The sequence below is a fragment of the Struthio camelus genome, chromosome 1 (assembly GCF_040807025.1).
Source record: "Struthio camelus isolate bStrCam1 chromosome 1, bStrCam1.hap1, whole genome shotgun sequence".
In the NCBI taxonomy this organism is placed as follows: Eukaryota; Metazoa; Chordata; class Aves; order Struthioniformes; family Struthionidae; genus Struthio; species Struthio camelus.
In genome coordinates, this window is record NC_090942.1 from 15,282,936 (window position 1) to 15,305,550 (window position 22,615).

At 39.9% G+C, this 22,615-nt stretch overlaps 1 protein-coding gene across 14 annotated transcripts in view; it reads right to left on the reverse strand.

The window, feature by feature from the left end:
- Nucleotides 1-22,615, reverse strand: part of SRPK2 (SRSF protein kinase 2) — a 153,302-nt gene that overhangs the window by 11,703 nt on the left and 118,984 nt on the right. For all 14 annotated transcript variants that reach the window (XM_068929810.1, XM_068929805.1, XM_068929753.1 and 11 more), the window contains 6 exons: nt 20,373-20,538; nt 17,808-17,833; nt 16,071-16,317; nt 14,638-15,126; nt 8,606-8,706; nt 8,403-8,510 (listed from right to left, as the gene is read on the reverse strand). In XM_068929810.1, coding sequence (XP_068785911.1) covers nt 8,403-8,510; nt 8,606-8,706; nt 14,638-15,126; nt 16,071-16,317; nt 17,808-17,833; nt 20,373-20,538 — 1,137 coding nt within the window. The remainder of the gene's footprint in view (nt 1-8,402; nt 8,511-8,605; nt 8,707-14,637; nt 15,127-16,070; nt 16,318-17,807; nt 17,834-20,372; nt 20,539-22,615) is intronic.

Genomic DNA, 22,615 nt, shown 5'->3' on the forward strand with positions numbered 1-22,615 from the left:
CAGCCTAGAGACAGCCAGTATCTCTAGCAACCATCCTCATCATCCACGCAGGGTAATGGCTCATGGATTCATCTGCAGCAACCTGGCAACAGGTTCCTACACATCAGTAGCATGGACTGGCTAGATAACGCATGGAATTATTTGGGCCAAAAAAAAAAAAAAAATCCTTGACTTACTTAGGTTTTTACTGTAAAGAAACAAAACCAGAATGAGTGTTAAAAATACATTAATAAGCAGGTAAATAGCAATCAGAAGGACACCGTGAAACCTCTGAATTGTAGCAGTCAGAATTTTTCTACTTACTAAGCTGGCGTCCTAACGCGTGGTGCACCAGAAAACACACGCAGTCTCGTTAACGGACTCAGTGCTGAGAGCAAGTGCCACCAAAAGAAGGGATCTCTGCTGCCAGTGTTCAAAGTGACAGTTCCAGAAATACACTGATGCTCAGCACTTACTTAGCACTTTTCAGCATTACCTCTTTACACCCAACTGTAGGAACACAAAACCGCGCAGTCCCTAATTCACAACTGGTTGAAAATCTGTGATCAAATCAGGACCTGAAGTCCCTGAAAGACAGTAAATTGAGTGCAACTTAGCAGTGCACTCTTGTGGCAACGAAAGCTAACCACATCCTGGGCTGTATTAAGACAAGGGTGTCTCTCGTCAGCACTCACAAGTATATGGAGAATTGTGACCAGTCCGGGATCCCCAGGATGACAGACATCGACAAACTGGGGAAAGGGGAAAGTGGGGGAGCACAGAGATGGCAGGGAGCTGGAGCACAGGCTGCCGCAGGAGAGGCTGGTGGAGCGGGACTGAGGGCTGTTCAGCCTGGCGGAGGGAAGGCCAAGGGGGGATTCAGTTGTGGCACTGTACTAGAAAGGTGGTAACACAGAAGACTGAGACAGACTTTTCTCAGAAGCAGACAGTGAAAGGACAACAGGCAACACACACAAGCTGCAACATGGGATGTTCGAACTGCATACAGGGAAGCAATTCTTCACAGCCATTGGTTAAGCACCGGAACAGGCTGCTCAGAAAGTTTGCGGAAATGCCATCTTTACAGATACTTAAAACTCAGCTGGACAAGGCTCTGAGCAACCTGATCTAACCTTGAAGGTAGCCCTGCGTCAAGCGGGAGGAAGATTACATAACCCCTAGAGATCCCTTTTAGCCTAATTTTTTCTATGATTTTTATGATTCTATACATACAGATTCACCATATTTACTTAACTAGATCCCCTTTGAAAACAGTTACTTTTAAAAGCTACAAATTTTTGACAGAAATTCTGACTTTGAATTATCGTGATTGTTTTTTTATTATTGTTGACATATACCTCAGTAGAAATCAGTGTTTCATCTGTTAAATGAGGATAACAAATAAGATGTGGCATATTTAACACAGGCCACAAAAGCCCAACACAATCACACATGTTTATGGGCTGTGTTTGCAAACGTTACTTACCACCCACTTCCCCATGGTTACCGCAGAAGAACAGTCTTCACCACTACAGTTGGAGAACCTTTCCGATAAAACGGCCACCACTGCTGCTTTTGTAGGCTTTGGAGAGGCTACCCTGATTCTTTCCCTGCCACGTGACTGTAAATGTACCTACCTCTATACTAAACTGTTGGAATCACCTATAACGTACTACAGATCCAATCTTACAACTGGAAATACCTACATTTTCGCTGCGTGACAGCTGTGTACCTGGTCTGGTGACTGAAAATGGATGCATGCCTAGGGAAAGATGTCTGGAAGAGGACTGGAACAACTATTGTTCCTGTTGATGCAGCCTGAACTCCGTCAGGCTCCCTGCAAACCGTCTTACAAAGTCCTAGCTGGAAAAGGACAACAAGCCATAGGCCAGATTTATTACTGTGACAGACCAGATCCAGCTCTTGGCCAGAGTTTCTCTGCCCAGGCTGAAATGAAGAGCTGCAAATGAGAAGATTAACTGCTTTAGAAAACAGGCTTAGTTTAAGAAATCAGTTCCAGAGGTAAGTGGGAGCACAGCAAAAAGAGCAAAAGGCTTTTTGAGATGAGTACACCGGCTGACAGTTTGTTCACTCCTGAACGTCTCTCCGTACAGAGTCAGGCAACGCAAACAACATAAAAGGAATGTGCAGGGTTATTGGCTGGTAAGAAAGGCCAGACATGCGAAGCACAGACATTCATGGGATGCTTGAAAAGGAAACAGGTTTCTATTGTTTTCTACACTCTGATCTCAGAATCATGCAAATGTTGTGCGGTTGCTTTGGAAAGTCACCGTATCTTTGGAACATCATTTTCTTTAGAATGTTTCAGGTTGTCCACCCACCACCTTCAAAGCAAAAGGCTGTACAGTGATTAATAACAGCGTTTCGTACTGTATCTGCCTACTGAAAAATATGTGCACAGTGACTGAAGTTTTTCTTTTCTCTCAGCCAGATTCTTGATTTTCCATTTTTCCTCAAAATAGTTTTTCTGGGCAGACTGAGGCTTGTCATCACACCTTCAGTAGGTGTCACTCACATGTACCGGCATGGTGATACTCATGATCATCTTCTATGAAGACATGATCATTTTCGCCCGTTTACAGTACAGAAAGGGTAGTTACATTTCGTAGACTTCCTGCTAACCTACAGCTATGCTCTATTAGCTGTTTCTTATCATAAAAAGAATGTATTTCAGGAATCACAGCTCTCCACAACAGCCACCTCAGATACATATTAGAAAAATATTGTCTTGCTGATGTCTTACTCATCTCCTCCTCGCAGCTGACACAAGATAATACGTAATGAACCACAAAAGTCAGATGTTAAGACTCATCATTTCAGGTGCTTTTCCTGTCTCTAACCCAAAGAGCCAGGAAAAGTAGTGGAAACATGCTGCTCTCAGTCATTTGCAGGAGCAATAAAAAGGGATGCCCTCTCTGCCAGTACTAACTCCCTTCTTTTGCCAGGATTTCTTGGCAGCAGCAGTGGAGTACTGTGTTCCACAGACTTCTGGATTTAGGACACGCGACATCATGCAGTGCCTTTTTAGTTTACACTGCACAGAAAGCAATCCTCTTACTTTCGCAAGTGTGGAAATTCAGCCTGATAAAATAACGTAATCAAGGGGGGTTTCAGGTTTCAATCCTGTCAAAGGCAGCACTGGCTCCCAATCTGCCCCTTTTTTTTCAGTGAAAACAAGAGAGAGACACACCTCCACATCAGCATAACTAAAACAGGGTATTTAGTAACTGTGGGGAGAGAGTCCCAGTTTCTAGCTCTGGCATGAGAGCAGCTGAGTATCCCACATTCAGATATATTGGCCACATTCTTTAACAAAAAAAAAAAAAAAAAAAGCGCACCGTGCAAATTCCTTAGCAAAAGATGTAAATGTGCAGCAAATGATCTCAACAATCACTCAGGCCTGGGGCATCGTACTTCCCTCTCCCTGCTTTTTTTAACGCTCAGGTTAGCTGAGCTGGTACTGGCATGAGGAAGCTCCCCTCTCATCCTTTAAATCTGATTTGAAGACCAGCTTTTCACGTGTTGGGCACAAGAACTGGGCCATGATGAAACATCTAAAATTAGAAGACTCAGCTCGCAGGCTGCTGGCTTACAATGCTGCTTATTCACTGACAAGATGCCAAAGGAAAAAGTACCGTAAGGTTATTAGCACTGAGTTATTTCTCCATCTTTTACACCACTTCTCTTAAATGATATACTGTTTGCTGTAGAGATCTTACATGGCTCTGTTCACGTAGACTTCACAGAATCACAGAATCACAGAATCGTTTAGGTTGGAAGGGACCTCTGGAGATCATCTAGTCCAACCTCCCTGCTCAAGCAGGGTCACCTAGAGCATATTGCCCAGGATCACATCCAGACGGCTTTTGAGTATCTCCAGCGAAGGAGATATTAGACTTCCAGCACAATTTCAGAGTCTGCAGCTACATCCATACTAGAGGCAATAAAAATACAACAGGACAATTCTTCCCTAAGAAGCTGCACCAAAAGCATGGGATTGGGGACTAGATGAAGCCAACCCGCATTTCCACAGCACAGCTGAGGAGAGCACGGCACGTAGACACAACATACCAGTTCCTAAAAGCCAGGTTTGTAAGGGGGATATTCTGTCAGTTGTTTTGCACGTGCGCGCGCGCGCGAGCACACACACACACACACACACACACACACACAGGAAAATACTTTCCACACAGATGTTTGCATGCTCAGAGACCTCTGGCAGAGGCTTTTGTTTAAAAAGATCATCATAATCTCCACCTTTGTTGCTAAAAATGAAGCAAAATTGATAGGCAAATAGGACGACTGAAAAGACAGTCTGCTACAATTATGATACAGCAGGACCTCCTGGTACGGCTTAACAATAATGTATGCCATAAATACAAGCCAGTACAAGAGCCAGTAGCCCTACTACTCTCCTAGTCAATGCTATTCCCAAGTGACCAAGTGATCTCGTTAGTAAGGAAAGGACAGCAAAAGGCCTTAGGCTCAAGTGGAAGATCCATAAAGCACTAGACCTAGTTACAATCCCAGGTGGATCCCAGCCCCATACCTTCCAAGGAGTCCTTCACAAAACCTACAAAGCAGAAAACACGAAAACATTGCGGTGTTTTATGTGAACATGTGGAAGTCGACTACTGACATGGAAGCTCCATGGACCCTGAATGAATTCAAAGGAAGGAAGGTCTGTTTTTATTGCAATTCATTTTAATGCAGAAACAATCCAGAATATCTGACACAGTAGTGGACATATAACTGTAACAGATGGAAAGTCCTTTCTATTTTGCAAAGTAAGCAGCCTTCGTATGGTGCTTTCACTGCTGAGCAGAGTGTTCCGGACTACTTGGGAACAAGCCCTTTCAGGAGAGCTTGGCAGCCGTGTGGTCCAACTCGCACAGTCCACGCTGCAATGGAGAATCTGACCACGATTTTGAAGTGGCAAGGATTTTCAAAGCATGTCTCATCTTTGCTCAGATACTACCTTACTATTCTTTGAACGTGCATTAATTCACATCATTCGTATCTGGCACATACCTTTGCAGTACTCTAAGTAATAACATCTTTCAATAGATAAACTGAGACAAGAAACCTTATCCAAAGTCAAAATCGTTATCAGAATGAAGGACAGGATCGATAATTTTGTCACACAGCCCTCAGCGCAAGCCAAATTCAGTGCAACATGTTTCCTTTCCTAGCAGGTCAATGTAAGTCACAAACGTAGTATTTCTGACAGAGGGATACAAAGTCTTACTTACCTACTCTGAACACAACATCCAGGTTACCATCACTTGTTAACGCACAGCTAGCCCTTAATTAACAATGTTTTTCAAGTACTGTATGAGAAATACAATTTAAAATAAACACGGGTGTCAGCGAGTAGAACACCACTTCACGTGTGCTTCGTACTGTCACATGAGGCCAGGTTTGGAAGGACGGAAACTAGGAAAGAAAAAGGTAACGGCAATGCTGCTGAACCACTCATTTTGTATGTGCGGCTTCCAAGTACGTCCTGAACAACACACCGGACCTGTTGTACAAGCAAAGCAACGTGACAAAGAAGTGGAAAATCTCCTCACGCTCCATTGAATTTTAGGTTTTAGACAACACGGCTAACAGGATAGCTGAGCCGTATCTTCAGCCAGTCAGAGCAAAATAAACAGCACCTCCAGCTCCTGCTCCAACAGACAAACCCTTTGAAAACACACATAAGAGTAACAACTACGGAAGAAAGTGACTTAGATATGGAAACAAGAGCAAGGTGACCCAGATGAACTTGTTATGAACTACATCTAGGTACAAGAACCCAAACCTGAAAGAGCAAGTGGGACTGTAATGGCATTAAATGGCATTTAAACACCTTGATACCTCACAGTTCTTAGATGCTCTAGGGACTGGAGAGAATCAAATCGCAATTTCCAAAGACAGGCAAGGTAAGTAAGTTATTGGCGTCTGCGCAGCTCCCCTTGCCTCTTAATCTCAGTCCTTTCCAGAAAAGAACTGTTACTGTCTTCAGTTAATACCTACCGCACAGAGCTGTACTGCATCTGATACTGAGATTGGCATTAACACTGCTCTGACCCATTTTTTTAACCATAAAGGAACGAGAGCAAATCATGAGGAGTTTTGAAACTACGAATTTCTGGAGCGAGCTTGAGACTCCTGATCTGAATCTTTGCCATGACTGCGCTTACACAATGAAGACAACTGAATTCAACAATCATACGCCAGTGCTATAAAATTATTAAATTTCTACGGTTATGTTATAAGGGCAAAAATACAAAGTCTGTGGCAGAAGACAGAACAGAATACCAATGTTTCCGCCTCCAATACTTTGTTATCCTTAAAGCTTACAGAACGAAAAAACAAGCAGCATAATGTTCTCATTAAAATATCGCAATTTCATAAAAAATTGTGAACCTGAACTAAACGGCAGAGATGCATTACAGCTGGGGCGGGGGGGGGGAAGAGTATTTTTTTTCCTTGAATTTAAGAAAGGACTCACACTAAGAAAGCAATACAGCTTATACAACATGAACAAAGATAATTCAAGTGTAAGGGGCAGGATGACTCTCATAAAGTGAAACAGCCCAATATTTCCTTGCACGTTCACCTTCATCTCCTTTCATACCATACAATTTTTCAAAATTCGTTCAGTCACTATGAAGGGTTAAAATCAAGTAAACAGAAGATGTATAATGAGAACTCATACGTCCTGTCAGTAACCGCTGCCCTTCCAAAGACACCTTTCCTATTTAAAAGGGGAAGAAAGTCATCTATAACTCATGCCAACTATTGTAAGAGTATTACATACCCTAGGTGTGAAACTGCTATTAAGTATCCTATTTTATTTAAATGCAATTTTAGATGGAGTTCAGCCTGTTTTCTGTGGCTCTAGCTACAGGGACGACTATAAAATTAGCAGGATGTAGTGCACCTCAGCGCCCCTTCACCTTAAGGGAGAAGGATACAGAAATCAAAAGAAGGTATTAAATTGAACCGAGGTTGACAGAAAATATCAGATAGTAGGAATGAAAACCTGTTACAGTAACTTTACAGTTAGTTAACAGCGGAATCATTAAAGAGCTCAAAGAATTCACAATTTAGATTTCCTGGAAGTTCAGCCTTTACACTGACATGCAAGCTTCCGAAATTGCCCGATATCAGTCTCTAACGGCTGATCCAACTGAAAAGCGTGATTTTGCAATATCTTTGCCAGGAAAAGTAGCAAAACCCAAGAATTAAATACAAGTCTGACAACCACTTCTGCCTGTAGGACCGTAACTGTGGAGTATCCCGTATGCTTTGTTTTCAATGTAATAGAAAAATTCCGCGTTTTGCCTAAAAATGGATGTGTAAATTTGGAAATGGATAATCTTTTATGTGTACCAAAGCAAAACCTAGTATTAAATGCTCACAAAAAACATACTTGCATTTTTGCTTATGCGTTAGTTACTTGCAACACATGGCTTACTGAGCTTATATCTGTAGGATTTTATGTTCCTTTCAATCCTCCTCCTCTCCCTCTGAGTTCTGCAGTTCTTCTCATCACCCACGCCTGCAAACTGTGTCTAGTATTTGAGTCTTCTCCTCCTCCTCACACACCCTTTTCAGACATGCATTTGTAAGATACAAAGATCTGAATATGCGTTCACTTTCAAAATAGCCAAAAGTATTTCTAAATGTATTTCTAAACGTATTTCTAAACTATCTCTAATGAGAACGTGTATGTAGCTTATTTATCTTCAAAGAGACACGGTAAACAGAATGTTTCAAACGGAAGGTGTTTAGTTTTTCCAGTTCTTTAAAGCTTTTCTAAAATACATCATTTCCGTTTTACTGTGTGTTAAAACGAATTCTACAGAACTTTAAGCCCATGTTTTACTAATAAGCTAAATTCCTTCCCTCCAAGTTTACAATCTAAAGAGGTCATCTGCAAACCTAATCTGATGAATCCGTTCACTGAAACTGGCAAGAACTGTAAGCATTTTAGGGTTATATTATTTTATGAAAGCAAAAGGAAAGGTAACACAGCAAACGGCTGCACAGATTCTAATATCTAATCACCTTTGAAGAAACCATGCAATTGTACTATTTCAGTTAGATTTTGACGTTTAAAACACACATATAACTCCTTGCAAACTTGCATATTTTTGACTGCAAGTTTTAAATGCATCAAATCAGAATTACAAACTTCCTCAAAAATATTTTCTTTCGATTGAGAATGCTTAAGCAAAATTGAAATAAAAGGGAAAAAAACCTCATCAGTAGCTATCTGATACTACATCATTTATAATAATGTGTTTGTATCAACATGTCAGAACTATCCTAGCCAGGTTCCCCCACTAAATAAACAACTGTTTTTTCGGAGGTTTATTCTTGTAAAATACAGGTTTTATTGTTCTTACCATACAGGCTGTACTCCAGATATCAGCAGGTGTACTGTAACCTGCTCCTATTAAAACCTCTATGGATCTGTACTGTCTTGTCTGGATGTCTTCTGTGAAGTGTTTATGCTAAAATAGAAAGAACAGCATTAATGGAAAAAAAGGAACAATAAAAAGGCCTTAACGAAGGCTAAGTAACCACAAAGTGATGCAGCTATACTTACCACCCAGCAGGCATTCCCCAGGTCAGCAATTTTAACTCTAATTTTATCTGCATTTCTTGGGTCCAGCGGATTCACCAGTAAGTCAGCAGCACGAGTTTTTGCTAACACAAGCAAAAAGCAGAATAGTTAGCACTTAGAGCATATTGTTCATTTACATGAACAGCTTTGCCTTGTCAATTTATCCAGTTTTATAAAACCTTGAAGGAATTAAAATAATTTGCTGAACGTTATGAGAAATTAAAGCAACAGGCGTAACATTTCTTACTTAGATTTCTAAATAGCTTTACACATTTTAAGCGTAAATTGTTTGCATTTTTTAAACAAAATGCCAAATGACTATTATTAAAATATCTGGAGGAGCTTCTAAGCAAAAATGGTGCATATGTTTCCAAGAACAGATTCAGAAGGAAAATGTTAAACCTCAAGCTCCAAGAACTCCACACGAAAGATACATTCTTAGAACAGTTTGGTTGAGAATATAAATTCAACACTTCCATTCCTGGCTAAAGTACATAAAATCTAGCTGTATATTTTTTAATCTTCTGTCCCATGGGGAAGATTTACCAAAATGTGCCTAATTTCAGAGCCTAGGGACTGTCACTCATTTTACAGATAAAACAGCGTTGACTCTAAGTTCTCTGAAGGACCTATTTGCAGGGAAAATTATACGAACTAAGAAAGTAGTACTTCAGTCCAATTAATCCTGCAGTCTTTATCGGCTCCTGCGAGATGGGGGACCCTAATGTACAACAAAGAAGGACTGCTGCTTTTTTTAGGTTTGACATACCACCCAATATATACCAAATAGCATGGGAAAGAAAACAGACTGATTTGAACGAAGAAGAAAGGAACCAGATATCACAAAACAAACGGCAGCAGATGAAGCATCTCAGTTTCCTTATTCCAGAATCACAGAACGGTCGAGGTTGGAAGGGACCTCTGGAGATCATCTAGGCCAACCTCCCTGCTCAAGCAGGGTCAGCCACAGCAGGTTGCACAGGATCGCGTCCAGGTGGGTTTTGAGTATCTCCAGGGAAGGAGACTCCACTACCTCTCTGGGCAACCTGCTCCAATGCTCAGTCACCCTCACAGTCAAGAAGTTTTTCCTCAGGTTCAGATGGAACTTCCTATGTCTCAGTTTCTGCCCGTTGCCTCTTGTCCTGTCGCTGGGCACCACAGAGAAGAGTCTGGCCCCATCCTCTTGACACCCTCCCTTCAGATACTTGTACACATTGATCAGATCCCCTCTCAGTCTTCTCTTCTCCAGACTGAACAGGCCCGGCTCTCTCAGCCTTCCTTCAGAGGAGAGATGCTCCAGTCCCCTCATCATCTTCGTAGCCCTTCACTGGACTCTCTCCAGGAGCATCATGTCTCTCTTGTCCTGGGCAGCCCAGCACTGGACACAGCACTCCAGGTGAGGCCTCCCCAGGGCTGAGGAGAGGGGCAGGATCACCTCCCTCCACCTGCTGGCAACACTCTGCCTAATGCACCCCAGGATCCCATTGGCCTTCTTGGCCTCAAGGGCACACTGCTGGCTCATGATCAACTTGTTGTCCACCAGGACTCCTAGATCCTTCTCTGCAGAGCTGCTTTCCAGCTGGTCAGCCCCCAGCCTGTCCTGGTGCATGGGGTTATTCCTCCCCAGGTGCAGGACCCTGCTCTTGCCTTTGTTCAACTTCAGGAGGTTCCTCTCTGCCCAACTCTCCAGCCTGGCCAGGTCTCGCTGAAGGGCAGGCAGCACAGCCCTCTGGTGTGTCAGCCACTCCTCCCAGTTCAGTATCATCTGCAAACTTGCTGAGGGTGCACTCTGTCCCTTCCTCCAGGTCATCGATGAATACATTGAACAAGACTGGACCCAGGACTGACCTCTGGGGGACACTGCTAGCTACAGGCCTCCAACTAGGCTCTGCGTCACTGACCACAACCCTCTGAGCTCGGCCATCCAGCCAGTTCTCAATCCACCTCACTCTCCACTCATCTAAGCCACACTTCCTGAGCCTACCTAGGAGGATGTGAGGGGAGACAGTGCTGAAAGTCTTGCCGAAGTCCAGGTAGAAAATATCCACTGCTCTGCCCTCATCTACCCAGCCAGTCATCCCATCACAGAAGGCCATTAACAGATTGGTTAAGCATGATCTCCCCTTGGTGAATCTGTGCTGACTACAAACCCATGAAGACTAAGATTGGAAAATGATGGTAAGATAAGAAGGATGTACTAGATCAGTAAAGCATCCTGGACTCCAGGAGGGATACAGTGATCAGTGAAACTGGTTTAAGAGCTGGAAAAGGCTACTGCACTGGACATGGAGACAAAGGAGAGGAAGTCAAGCTACACTAGGAGTGACTGAGATCAGAACTGCTTGGACAGCAAACGTCAATGAGCAGTCAAGGGAAGGACATGCAAGCTAGCTGGGAAAGACAACGGTAGGATCAGCCAGGAGAGAAAAGACAGGACTAAATGGTAGATAGACTGAAGGAGAAAGGTAGAAGGGGCAGTCACCTCAAGGAAATAGTCCTCTGAAAAAGCTGGAACAGAGTGTGTGGCTCAAGTTAAAAAAAAAGCTCCGAAGTAGGGCACAGAAATAAAATGCACTAAGAGAATATACTAAGGTTGCAAAATTTAGCACTTAAAAGACAGGAATTATTAAACTCCATATTAACTTAAGAACATCCCTTAAGAGCATGCTGCGTAGTTTATCAACAAAATCACAAGCAATATTCACAAAACAGGATCCTTCTCCGTTCAGTAGCCCTACCAAAACAAGGTTACTGCCTGTGAAATCCTTGCCATACTTCTTGTTGAAGATGGAAGGTTTGCGGTAAATAAAGCAGGAGTACAAAGGAAGGAAAGGCAAGGCTTCATCGGTAGGACATCTGAATACAACTTTAGAAAACAGCATTCTTAAACCTGCCTCTGAGAGACAAGATAATAGGCAGGTGCCTACACCTTTGTGTTTTCCTCAGTAACTTGCTAAGTTTGTGTCCCATATTTTCCAAGATGAATATGAGACCTTGGATTCTGGTTTTGACAAATGCTGATGACTCATAACTGCAAGTGAAGTCAAAAGAAGTGTATTTTTTAGCAAGTACTCTCAAAAAAAAAAAAAAAAAGTATCCTACGGAGCTCAACCTGAGCTCAAACTTAATGAGCATTTCTGATTTTCACTTTTGTGCGTCCTAGTTCCGTAAAACTGAGAAATATCACCTCCTCTTCCCACAGTCACACCATGGCAATATACTTAGTAAACATTCAAACACAGGAGTGAGGAGGAAAGTCATGAGGAAATAAATAAATCTATCTTAAGAGCATTCGATCACACGGTGAAAATTTGAAGAAAAGAAAAACTTAACAGCTGCTCAACCACTGAACACAGATCAGCCTGCGCACCGCACAAGGAAAGCATCCTGAAAAAAATAAAACCCTGTTACTCGAGCACGTACAGCAAGGACTACACAGAGAGGAGCAAATGAAGATGTCACCAAAGTTAGAGTAAAAAAGTAGCACCACTTATCTGAACAGCCTACAACTCTCACACTCTTTTTCTTCCTGACATACTTTGATTTGTTTTCTTCCTGTTTAACCCAACATTATTATTGATTCCATTAATATGAGTAACATTTAGCTTTTCCTCTTTCTGAGGAAGATGTGAGCTATGGCTGAATTCACTATCTTTCTACTTTCTTGGCACACAAAGCTCCTAAATTGCTCCTGATGAGATACCATTAAGGACAAATCAAGTAGGTTTCTCTAACTATGAAGATAAGCTGCTCCTATGATGACAATAAAGGCTTCACGCTCTGGAGGCATGGGAAGTTTACATAACACCCCAGGAAAACAGCAGGAGAGGTTTTTGCCTGTATGCAGCACAAATGCATACGAGCCTACGAGGCATTCAGGAATCTACTGTACATGTTTAAGGCAGTACAGAGCTTGATGCACTTAAGGAGACGGGCTAAAAAACTTACTAGCTTGAATCCTGACATCTTCCAAAAACTCTGCTCTACTCATTTATACTTTATTTAACATTTCCTGGGCACCTACAGATTACTTTACCAAGCTAGACTTTATAAAACTGTGAATTGTTTATGAAACCCATATATTTATCATTTAGCCACTGACATCATAAACGAAATCAATGCCAAAAATTCTGCTCTTTGCAATAACGCCAAGTTTTCACCTTCCGTCTCTTCTATAAACAGGATCTACAAACAAAGGCTTTGGGTCTGAGCAGTTCTGGTGGCCAAAATCTGAAAGTCCAAAACCAAGCTCAATACAGAAAAGCCGTAATGAGTTGAGGGTTGGAAAAAACGTCTTACAGAGACAAAGAACTCATCTTGTTTAGTTTTATTAAAAAGGAGGTTAAGAGATGAATTTTTTGAAAGACGTAAGAACCATTAATGGATGAAAATACAGCATATTAAAGAGCTTTTAAATATGACAGAGAAAAGACAATCGCAAGAAGCAATACCTAGAAGCTGCAGTTAGAGAAATCCAAGCTAGCCACAATTTCCTTAAAACAATTCAAAGTACTGACCAGTGGAATAAACTCCAAACACATTGGATTGTTTATTATTTCATTTATCCAAATCAAGAGCAGGTATATTTCTGGAAAATACGTTTTAAGACAAACACAGGTACTAAATTCAATAAAGGGTGAATTACTGACTTATTACAGACAGGAAGCCAGGTTAGATGATTTCATGATCCCCTTCTGCCTTAAACTTTGCTTACTTGCATCTATTTCTTCCTCTTCTCTTTCCTGCGTACGCTGTTCTGTCAATACAATTATGTCGCCTACAATAACTTATCCAATAAATTTACTTAATACCTTTAAAAACATGTTCTATGGCAGAAGAAAAAAAAAATCACTGTTTTGCTTTCCCCTTAAAATTTAAGACGGTAGATTTGTTTGAATTTAACAGGAATTCTTTTGTATTGTGTTCCAAGCCACATCTATCAAGCTCCCAGACTTGAATGCAAGAAAAAGCATCCAATTTAGTTCAAGTAAGCTAAGCTATTTGCCTTTGATCAGAAAACAGGAGAAAGTTTTCTTAACTGAATCACTGCCTTTCTATTCCACTCATTTGACTCGCTCTTTCATTTTTAACGTAATATACACCCGTGGTACTAGGCAAAAGATTTGCATCAATTCAAATCAAAACATCTTTTTTTTCTCTATTTCATAGAGTCATTCAAAACTAACACATTTGTTTTTTCTTGAATCTTGGTCCTATGAGGTGGAAATTCACCAGAATGCTTTTGGATCAAAGTAACCAAAAGTCTTCTCTTCAGCTCTACATATCTGCTCTGCCTTGCTGCCAAAAGCTTTCTAAAATGAAATACATTGAAAATAAGCGTAACTGAGTTTTTGCATTCACACAGTACAAAATTCAATGAGCAAAAAAACCAGGGCAGATGCAAGTAGGAAGGTTAATAATGCAGCTCGCATGGAATAAAGGGTTCCCAGTAGTGGGCTGCAGCTGTACCCCAGTCCTGGTTAATCTGACTCCATATCCCACTTCCTGCCCAAGGCTGGGGAGTGCCTAGGAGAGAATATTTGGGAGAAGTCTGCACAGATTTCTCCAACTGCGGAGGCTGGCACACAGACACCATCTTTTCAGTGGGCACTCTTCAGACTCTGGCAGGAAGCAGACCAGGACATGAGTATGTTTGGCACATACCCAGAAAAAAAAGTTCAAAACACTGTAGACAAAGAAAAGCCAACATCGCTGAGATGTGCTAGACTTACTGTATAACAGTTCAATCAAAGATCAAGGAAATGGTTGCGATAGAATCATTTTCTGCTGCTGAAAGAAATATGTGACAGCCTGCCACATAAGGCTTGGTACTACCGATACAATTTTCACCAAAAGTAAACAAAAAGTCTGCATAAAATCTGCACACATATGTCACTGAACAGAGAAAAAAACGCATACATTACGTTTAAGCCCATTACTCAGTCTGTACAGGACATCACCTGCAGCTCCAAGAGACACCAAGCATTGCACATGACACCAAGGGGAATACTTACTTTTAGGCAAATCCCCAGTGCTTGAAGCTGAAACTGTTCTGCTCCTGTCATGAGACGGGCTGCTCTCCTCTCTTTCAGTTACAGTTGATCCTTCAGAAACAGCAGAACCACAAGCTACAGACTCCAGAGCCCCAGAGAACACCGAAGCTGAAAATTCAGAGAACTGTGACTCAGGAATTTTATGACGTCCATTTGGCAATTCACCATTAAATTGTTCATAGGAGCTGCTATATGAGTAATCACTTTTTGCATTTGGCTCATCAAGATTATACTCCTCTGGATTTGGACATTCTTCCTCTTCCTCATCCTCATCTTCAACCTGTTGTTCCAATAGGAATGGGCCGTTCACAATATGGCCATTTGTTTTGGGGGATTCTATCCACTTAGGGTCTGTAGGGTCAGTGTTGACAAGTTCCTGCTCAACGTCATCATCTTTTTCAGTGTTTTCTTTCTCTGTGTCTTCTTTTTCATCCTGATCTTCTGCTTCACCTGAACAATGTTAATGAACACCACATTAGGTCAATACACCATTTCAAAGTTAGGCATTCAAGATTTTTAACTCTTCAGTAACAAGTACTTGACTTCTGAAATAGCACAAAAAGAAACACTGAATATCACAGAAAAACACTAAGACTTTAAAGCCTAAACTAAAGCTGAGATAAAGAACTAAGGCTGTTAGAGCACCAATGGGAAGTGCATCCAGACAGTGTAATCAAGGGATCGACTCAAAAAAGAATGGTATGAAAGGAAGATATAGAAACTACAATTCTGTGAATCAATCAGTGTCCAACAGGGAGTCACAGAGGTAGGAAAATACACAGTATGACCATTAAAAAAAAAAAAAAAAGGAAAGATAGTCTCAGCAGTTATATTTTTATCAGAATTGGAGAAAGTCGATAAGAAAACCAAGGAAGCTAAAAAGGAGTTGGATTGTAACAATCATGCTACAAACTACCAGAACTAAATAAGAATTGCAATAAGACACCTTAGAAGGGAAGAAGCCGTAACTATTATTACCTCATAGTCTATTACCAGCAAAAACATGACAAAAAAGGGGAAAGTAAGGATGATTCCAACTACATTAATGTTACAGAATAAAAATTCAGCTTATTTTTCTTCTAGCTCACCAAGATACTTGGTGATGCCACTTAATGTGGTATGGTAACTGACTGTTCTGTTGAACTCTCCAGGTGTTCTTTTGTGAGATTTGATAGCTAGATGGCTATTGATGATTTTCTTCACTTCTACAATACGTTTGACTTTTCTTTTTCATTTTAGACTTTTATTTATGACTTTATCTACAGGGAAAAATGAAACAGTGATCGAGGAACGTTAAGCAATTTCGTTTATTACAACAGATGAAATGCTGCAATTACACTCCTCTCTCAAACAGTAACTTGGTTTCAGAGTCAATAAAAGCAGATAATACTAACCATCATCATTTCCAGGTTCTTCATCTACTACGTCTTCTAGCTCAGCCGTTTTTAGTTTCACCTCTGGGTGGTACTCATCTTCTTGCTCATTTGATGGCACAGCTGAGGTTACATTTTCTTCTATTTTTTTCCTTTCAGCTTCTCGCTCTAGTTCTTCTATTTCCTGCAGGCGCTTTTCTAATAGCTCAGCTTGCCTCTTCTGTTTTTTCTTCAGTTTTTTCTTTTTGTTTTTGGATATTTTCCCAACCTGAAATATGAAACAAGCGAAAATAAAAAAACCTAAATAATTTTCCTCGAGGCAACTCACACCAAAAGTTCATTTGTAGTGTGATTACTTTTTATTTGAAAATGGCAATCAATATAGTGGATGATTTTTTTTTTCCGTTTTATTTCAAATCAAGAACCATTTAGGGTGATATGAAGCAAAAAAGCTATCACAATCTTACATGCTTATACATGTTGTTACATGGTTGTTTACTAGCTACAAAAGCAAAATATAACTAGGACACCATAGTAAAATTTCTACGATCCTGCAGTCTTGACTAGCACAATAATTTTAAGCCATAACCTATAACAAAAGATCATATTATAGTATGTGGAAGATATTCTGCTATAATTTCTGTTTATCCACACATAAATTATAGTCATAACTTCTCTCCCTGTATGTTGCAGCTAATAACCAGCCAAAAGTAGGCTAAGAAAAATGGTAAGAGAAATGCAAAGAGATCGAAAATGGTGAAGAATTTTGAATAAATTCTGTGTTACTTAGCTATTTCCCCGTGACAAAGAAAGCAGTTTTATTATTCATTTCTGGTCCAAAACATATGAATCACAAACAACAGATGGCCATTACAAAAAGTTTAACATTTTACATATAACATAAGGATTGAAAAAATCAGGTACAATAACCAGGAAAAGAAAAATTAAGACATCTGAGCTAACATTGAAACAGTTTATTATATTTTAATCGAATTCTGATTTCTAATTTCTTTATTGGATAAATTAGTTCTACCCAATTTTCATTCATCGTTCACAATACCACTGTAAGAAACCCTTGTATAATTTAGAAATGAAGTACAAGAAGCCAAGAGAAATATTCTCCTCTCAAAGTTTTATCTATAAATCCCATTATCTTCAAAACAAGCTATAGGACAGTCAAAAACAGTTATATGACAGTCCTATTAAATCACATACACGCTGTATACACATTTTAATTATATACATTTCATACACAGATGTAGAAAGCAGGTTTGAACTTGGATACTACTAAACAGCTGTATGATCACTGTTCACTTGGTATACGCATATGCCAAAAACATCTTTCAAGCCTCATGCAAAAGCCTCTCTTTTAAAGCCTGGATGATTAAGACCTGGAAGTCCTTAAGCTGTCCACAACGTATGATACTCAGTGTATGGGCACATTTTTCGCCAAAATTTGAATCTAATGGATTATTCCACAAGAGATGAAAATGGTAACGCTCAACTTTCTCTGACATGAAGTTGTTACTACTATAACGATTGAATTGTAAAGTCTATGAGAGTTTCTATCAGAGAAACATTGTGCTTAAAACTTGCAAGACCTAAGACATTAGAAGAAAGGTATTCTTTGAAAAGTAAAAGCTATATTTAAGGGAAGCTTTTAAAAAGGGTACAAACTACCAACAGTCTAATTATTAGTAGTAACTACAGAAATACAGAAAACAAGATAGTTAAGCTGAATTATATAACAGTACTTACAGGCTTTTGTTGTGGAGCTGTACTCACTAAAAAGAAAAAAAAAGTTTTAAATATACATTTTTACAAAAACAACTCTGTAAAAGCAGAAAGTACTAGAAATAATGCAAAAATTTTCTGGAAAAAAACTCAAAGCAGAGATATTTTGTATTTATTAGTAGCTTTTCTACTCTTTACAACGCTCTACTGCCTGAAACCATTCGATGTCTCCGTCAGACACTCTACCGCGAATGATTTTGTTCTATCTTACAGGAAGCAAAGCAAAGTAAATCTATGACTGCTCCTCTCATTCCTTTATAGAAATAATTATAAAATTGCTACCTACATTTTCTACTTAATAAACAAAGAGAATTTTAATAAACCAAAGGTGCTATGCTTTGAACAATATGTTATTTGCAATGTGAAGCACTAGCTGTTCAAGAAGAACCCCTGAAAAAGTTTTAGACGTTCTGACATTAGAAACCTGCACGGATATCCAACGCAGACTTTTCTGCATCTATACTCATAATTGTCAGTTTGCAACCCCAGCAACTGGAACTGGAAGGAGCTGCCATTAATTTGCGTTCACTCTGCTGTGGCGGAGAGCTGACGTAATCCAGAAGGGACAGCACACAGCGGACAGAACACAAGACCTGACTGAAGATTAGTCACAGAGGAAAGCTGACTGACCAGCTATAGACAGATTTTAAATAGTTCCGGGAGTATCAACAAAGATGACTACTCCGTCACACTGAACAAAAAAAGTCAAATATTCAATTTTCCTTCCTTCTGAAGCGGAGTACTGAACAAAAAAAGTCAAATATTCAATTTTCCTTCCTTCTGAAGCGGAGTACTCCGATGGGAAGACTACCGTAGGCATCAAGAAGTGCCCACGGCAAGAAGTGCTACACCATCTCCAGCACGGACCTCTTCCTACGCGTGTCTCAGAAGGATACCAGCAATGATTAGGTCTGATACGATTACCATGCTAACTGCAAACGCACCTAACAATACGAGCCACACAAAAATCCCTGAACACTGGAAAACAACAAAAATAACCAATTATGTGAGACTGGAGCAAAGCAGAAGGGAGGAAGAAGAACTGGAAGGAACTTCTTCAGACACAGAGGCATGCAGCAATTAACAAGTGCAAAATAAAAAACCTGACACAGTTAAGGTTTCACAGCTCTTTTGCAGGTTCAGATCCCACTGCTAAGTTCAGAGAAAAACTGCTGTTATGACCCTGAAAAGGTTATGTTTTCAAAAAGGTTCTTCAGTATCATCCCTTTTCTAAAAAGCGAAATTATGCAGGGCTTCTTCCTGAAATACTGAAAAGAAAATGCAGCACCTTTAGCTCCAGCTTGGAAAGTCGTATTTTAATTACAACTTGCTAAGAATAAAATGCAAAAAGAATTCCATCCACGGCTTCCTTAAAATAGTGTTTATTTTAATGTCAGGAAGCAATATCAAGGCTGCATAAGATAAAACAAGTTACTTCCCACTACAAATAACAGAGCCTTTAGCTACATGATCACCCGTGTAAAATTCAATTCAATATATTACTGACTTATGTACTTCTGTATCCTAATATATACAATACTGTGAAATATCGCAATCATGTTTGCCGCACCACCAACAACAAAATCACATTCAGTCAAAGACTGAGTCTAAAAATGATGTTGAAAAGAAAACGTTTTAGGAAATTTTAAGAGTCCTAAAATAACATGCTATTGTAGAAATATTCATAGATTTTGATCACAGTGATTGTTCCTGATATAACAGATGTTTTTATTACAGCTCAGCTACTCTACTCTGTAATATATTTTCTGACATGATTACAAAGCTATTTAAAATGTTACTATTTCTCGACTGCCTGTAGCTGATGTGCTAGACTGAAACACCAATCGCAGTCATGGTACTGAAGATCAGTAAAAAGGCACACTTTCTTCTTGTTTGTCTTTACTGACGGCTCTGAATTCCTTTACCGCAGTCTCTCCTAGCTAGGCGCACTGCAGAAAAACGTACAGTTCCTGTCTAAACTCTTGGCAAATTTAACTTAACGTATTTCACACGCAGTGCTGGGGAGAAGAGCTTATCGTAAATTCAAGTACAATGTATGCCATTTCCAAGGGTGAACGTCTATGGAATCTAAAACTTTCTACTGAGTCGTGAGAATAAGTTCTAACTGACTAAAAGTCAGATGATTCCACATGTATGCAGACGAACTCGTAATGGACTTAGACAGATAATTTACATAAGATTATTAACCACTGTCAACGCTAGAGAGCCAAGGCTCCAGTGTTGCTACAGCCACTCATAAAAGCAGGGTGGCGGAGGGTGGGTTATTCCGATACATCTTTTTGTGTATCAGGGGACTCCAAAAACCTGAGCGTGCAAAGTTGAGAAAAACAAAGCATTCTTCTGACAGAGTTTCAGAGCACACATAAGAATTAAGTAGACATACATTAAGATCATTTCATATTCACATACAATTATTTCAAATATGTTAATCTCCATTCAACAAAATATTGTTAGCGCTAATGTATAGATGCAACTTTACTAATAACATATTTAAATATACTCTCATACCTGCTGAGCCCGAAGGAGGAGGAGCACCAGCTTTCTGCCACTCCGTAGCTTCAGCAGCCATTCTACGAACGTAGGCATCATCCACACACATCAAAATGTTTTCTGGCTTTATATCTGTATGAATGATCTTGCACTTGCTGTGCAGATAATCTAGACCTTGAAGTACCTAATTACAGAAAGATTTGAAATTTAATTTAATTAGCCAGACCAAGCTAAATGTATCTATCGTTAGTGCGCAATTATTGCCTGCAGTCCATATGTGGCCTGCTAGAATAATTTACTTAGCTCATAAAGCCAGTTTTAGAGACTTTCATGAATAAGATGCTGGCTGGCTGAACTGTCTTGATGACAGCAACCTGCTCTCAGACCTTCCACCTCCCCAGTGCTCTTTAGCTGACCTACACAAGTATAAAAAACTTAATGCTTCTTCCTCTGCAACAGGAATTTGACTGCTCAGTCAGAAAGACTGAGCCTCACTGGTTCACTGCTTGAAAGATAATTATCCCAAAATAAACACTGTAAATACTACATGCTATAACTGAAGTTTGGTTTGCAAATAACCACCTTATAATTAATTATTCCCCCCTCCCAAAAAAAAAAAAAAAAGGTAAATGTGTTGTTTATATGAAACGTTAACTACAATTTTCCTTAGAATTGCAACAGTAATTCAGCTTTTAATGTGACCAAGATATCACATAAGGATTGGTCTATCTGTATTTGTTACATGTATGTTTCCACTAGTCTTTCATATTCTCTGCAGGCTAAATTCTGCTAGCTTACGTTAAACCTGAATATCCAAAGTCTTAAGGGTCTTCTGAGACTGGAAAAATATCATGATTTTTACACAATGATAAAACTTTTTTCTTATTTGACTGGCACAGAAAAATACAAAAGCTTGTGTAATTTTAAAATTATTTTACATAAGACCTAGCTAAAATACTGTGGTAGTTAATTATTATGATTATTCGGTGCAGGATAATGTGACAGGAGAAATAAAGTTACCGCTATAATAATTTGCATAAAATATCGTAGAAGGATATCATCAGCAGAGAAAAGAACACAAACTAGCTAACATCACGTATAAGATTTCTTTTGACTTTTAAAGAATGATCTTTCCTTCAGAAGGAGGAAAATATTAAATCACTTACTCTTGAGCTTCAGCGGCACACATATCCTTCCATTCTAGACATTTTATAAATAAATTAGCACATGCCCTAACCTACTTGCTCTCAGGATACATTAAGACATCACTAGCCAGGGTGAAATCTAAAAGCGAAATGCATGGGTTGAAAATAGCTGCAGCAGAATGCGAAGACATTTGACTACCACCCGATCCTGAGCTAGCACCAGAACTGCATGCATAGAGCACATAAGGCAGCTCAGGTAAGAGAAGAACAGCAGTAGCGCACAAATGGTATTTACATTCAGGCTAACGTATCATAGAATTAGCTCAAGCGCACGGCTTTCCTCTCGCCGTTCCGGAGCTCACCTGGTCAGCAACCGTCCTGAAAAGCATCATCACAGTACTGTTAGCACAGCGCTTGCTGTACGATAACACCAGTGCAGTGTTTTTAGAACATGTATGGTATAGGTTTTGTCCGACTAGAAGAAAGGATACTGACCTGCGTATTTTTAATGAGAGGAAGAACCTGGAAGGCTTACCAGTAGTCAAAATGCCAATCAAACTCGTCCATATTGTTCATTCCAACCTCACAAAAATTAAATTTTCCTCTTCCAGGACTAACCAGCTTCTCTTTTAAACTGTTTGAGCCACTTGGGATTTTTACTTATTCATAGAATAGTCTAGGTTGGAAGGGACCTCTGGAGATCATGAGATTCAACCCTCCTTCGCCCCAGTCAAAGTCAAACCAATTTCAAAGTTGGATCTAACCTCAAAATTAGATCAGCTTGCTCAAGAGCATTTTGCCAGTTCAGTTTTGAGTATCTTCAATGATGTAGATTGCATAACGCTGTAGGCAACCTGTTCCAGTGTCTGACTACCCTGGCTGCAAAGCATATTCTTCCTAATACGTAATAAGATTTTCCTTTTTTGCAACTTGCGTGCATTAGCCTTTTGTCATATCTCTGCACACCTCAAAGAGGAGTTTGGCTGCATCTTCTCTAATAACCACTCATCACATAGCTGAAGACAGCAACTAGTTCCCCTTCTCAAAACCGAACAAACCTAGCTCTCTCAATTCCTCATATACTGCATGCTCCAGCTCCCTAATCATCTTGGTAGC